This window comes from Myotis brandtii, unplaced genomic scaffold (assembly GCF_000412655.1).
Source record: "Myotis brandtii unplaced genomic scaffold, ASM41265v1 scaffold686, whole genome shotgun sequence".
Lineage (NCBI taxonomy): Eukaryota > Metazoa > Chordata > Mammalia > Chiroptera > Vespertilionidae > Myotis > Myotis brandtii.
The window spans coordinates 1,373,959-1,377,152 of record NW_005370683.1 but is presented as its reverse complement, the minus strand read 5'-3'; the positions used below and the strand labels follow the sequence as shown (position 1 = coordinate 1,377,152).

At 41.7% G+C, this 3,194-nt stretch overlaps 1 protein-coding gene across 2 annotated transcripts in view; it reads right to left on the bottom strand.

Annotated features, from left to right (window-relative positions):
* The window catches only part of LRRK2 (leucine-rich repeat kinase 2), a 127,984-nt gene that overhangs the window by 67,442 nt on the left and 57,348 nt on the right, over positions 1 to 3,194 (bottom strand). For both annotated transcript variants that reach the window (XM_005881685.2, XM_014529570.1), the window contains one exon: positions 795 to 1,053. In XM_005881685.2, coding sequence (XP_005881747.1) covers positions 795 to 1,053 — 259 coding nt within the window. The remainder of the gene's footprint in view (positions 1 to 794; positions 1,054 to 3,194) is intronic.

The window sequence follows — 3,194 nt, the reverse complement described above, 5'->3', positions numbered from 1 at the left end:
TGACAGGGGGTGGCGCCGCAACCTCCCCATCGACCCTGCCTTGAGTGTGACAGGGGGCAGTGCCCCAACTCCCCAATCGGCCCTGCTCTGAGCCTGACCAGGGGCTGCACTTAGGGATTGGGCCTGCCCTCTGCCACCCGGGAGCAGGCCTAAGCCAGCAGGTCGTTATCTGCCGAGGGGTCCCAGACTGCGAGAGGGCACAGGCCGGGCTGGGGGACCCCCCTCCTCCCGCCCCCCGAGTGCACAAATTTTTGTGCACCGGGCCTCTAGTATATAAATAAAAGTCCTGGCTGGTGGGGCTCAGTTGGTTGAAGTGTCGTCTGGTACACTGAAGGATCTCGCGTTCGATTCCCAATCAGCGTACACACCGAGACTGCGGGTTCCATCCTTGGTCAGGGCACGTATGGGAAGCAACGGATCGATGTTTCTCTCTCACATCAATGTTTCACCTCTCTCTCTCTCTCTCTCTCTCTCTCTCTCCCCTTCTTCTCTCTCTGAAATCAATTAAATTTTTTAAAAAATAAAAGTAAATAAATAAAATATATTCAAAAGAAAAGTAACCCCTCAGAAAGATCCCACAGTCTTACACTATCTTTATAAAATATGCATTTTCTGGGTCATAAGAAACTTAAATATAACATCATTTTCAATCATTTCATGACAAGAAAAAGATACCCAAACCCTTACAATATTTTTGGCTTACATTGCACCAATCTAGAAGAAAAACTAAAAGATTAGTGACAAAAAAATACAACTAAAAATAAGACATACAAAGTGTTCCTTTTAATACCTACTTATTTCTTTTCTTGAATTGCATGTCTTATCTGGAAATAAAGGACCAAGCCAAGAAGGCTCGATTTTCCCGATACAAAATCCTCCGAGGCATATGCTGTTATTGGCCAGGTCCAGGGCAAGTCTCTTTAAGAGCAAACTGATGATCTGGCTGTCGCCTTTCCCGATGCTTATTGCCAGCGCTTTCCGTACATCTTGTTCATGGGACCCACTATTCAGTAACAGTTCCACCAGTTTAGGACTGCTTGCTTTTTCACACACCTATTAAGGAAAAAAATATATATATAAGCTTACTAAAAGCCTGTACCTCTTCCCTCTGGGAGACTGGGACATTGAAGCTGGTGTCATTTTTCTCTACACTCTTAAATTTAGATAGAAACAAAATAAAATAAGGCAAAACTCATTCTTGAAATAGACTAGGAAAATAAATAAGATTAGCACCATCCCTATCAGAGTAGCATAAATCATATAATCTGCCACATGGAAGTCAGTTATCATGAGAGAGGCAATATAATATGGAAGCTCATAAACGTGAAGTTACGCAAGTGCAAGTGAGGCTTACACTTTTCGGGCATGTTTCTTCATTGGAAGACATCTGGCATACTAGTGCCTCAACACAGTAAATGCTTACTGCCCCGTCTTCATTTGTAACAGAATATAAATATTATAATGTTCGTTAATGCCATGTGCAAAAGACAGACATCACTCATTTCTGGTTTTCCTGAACTCCTGTGGACAAGCATCTGAATTATCGCACAAAGATATATTTTGTCTCTCAGTTTCCCACCTTCCTTCGAGTGTTGCATTTTCAGAGCTGTGTTCAGGTGGGTTAGATCACTAGTGCTACAAAAGCTAGTGTCCACTGTAAGCAGAGAGAAGCCTACACTGCCTGAAGCACAGCACACTGGCCCTGCTCAGGAACAGCTTCTCTAAGGCATGGAATGGAGTGTTTGACAAATAGAAGATCAAAGTCACAGATAGTGGAAATATTATATGTCAGATACTGTGCTGAATCCTGTCCAGATAGGATCTATAATCCTTACAATAACACATATGTAATACCTTAATCAATAAAGAAAAAAATAAAATAAAGTAAAACCCTATGCCACAGAAATGATTACCCATTTTATAGATTAATATTTAGAAAACATGTGTGATTTGTCCAAACCCTTAGAGATAGTTGATAAGAGACTTGGAGTTAAAGTCAAATCTTCCGGCTCCAAAGCCTGTGCACCTTTCACTACCCAAAATTAAGGACAAAGGAAAGAAAAGAGAAGAAGAGAAAAGAAAAGAAGACCCTAAGATCCAAGGTACCAGGTCAGCAGTCTCCAGCATCACCCACCTTCAACATATTCTCCCTAGAGCCACTGAAGTACCTTTCTACTGTGGATATGACCAAGTACGGTCCAATTTAAAAATCTTCTAAAACTCCTCTGCTCCAGATTCCCCCAAACACCACTTGCAATTTTTCAAATCTCATTACCTCCATTTATGCTATTTCTATTGCCCTAAGTGTCTCAACTAAGCTCTTCACCAACAAAATGAACAAAAAGAGGTTCGTTCTTCAAGGAATAGCTTCCAAGTCTCTTGCACAGTGAGTCCTTGCTGTCAACCTCCCAGGCCACACACCCCCTTCCTCCTCCAGTCTCCCATCTCACTTTGTTTCACATAGTACTTAGCCCACTAAACCAGACAGGCCCATCTGTTTTATAACTAGAACGAAAGGCATGAATGCTATTGTAATTCAATTTGTACCTCTGTAGCCTAGTGCAATGCCTAAGAATATATGTAATTTAACTAGAAAAATTACTAAAATCCTCTTTAAGGGCCCATAGGGAATTTGGGTAAAAGGGAGTGAGGGAGGGAGAGAAGGGCCAAAAAACTCAATTACAAATGCCTTCTCTTACAGGCCAGCCAACTTTTATCTCTATGTTATGGCACTTACTGCTCACTTTGTATAACGATTTATGTTTTATTCTCTCTCCTCTCACAAAATCCACTTGGAAAAAAATAAACATCTTGAAACAGGTAACCCCTTTCATATTTTCTACTAATTATCTAGCACTGTGCTTTCCACATAGAAGGTGCTCAATACATTTTTGTAGGGATATTGTCCTTGGGGGACCCAAACAATCCACACTGACTTTATGCACATGGTACCATGAAGAGAGAGATATATAAGAAACTGTAGCCCTAACCAGTTTGGCTCAGTGGATAGAGTGTTGGCCTGTGGACTGAAAGGTCCCAGGTTCGATTCCGGTCAAGGGCATGTACCTTAGTTGCGGGCACATACCCAGTAGGAGGTGTGCAGGAGGCAGCTGATCGATGTTTCTCTCTCATCGATGTTTCTAACTCTCTATCCCTCTCCCTTCCTCTCTGTAAAAAAATCAATAAAATATATT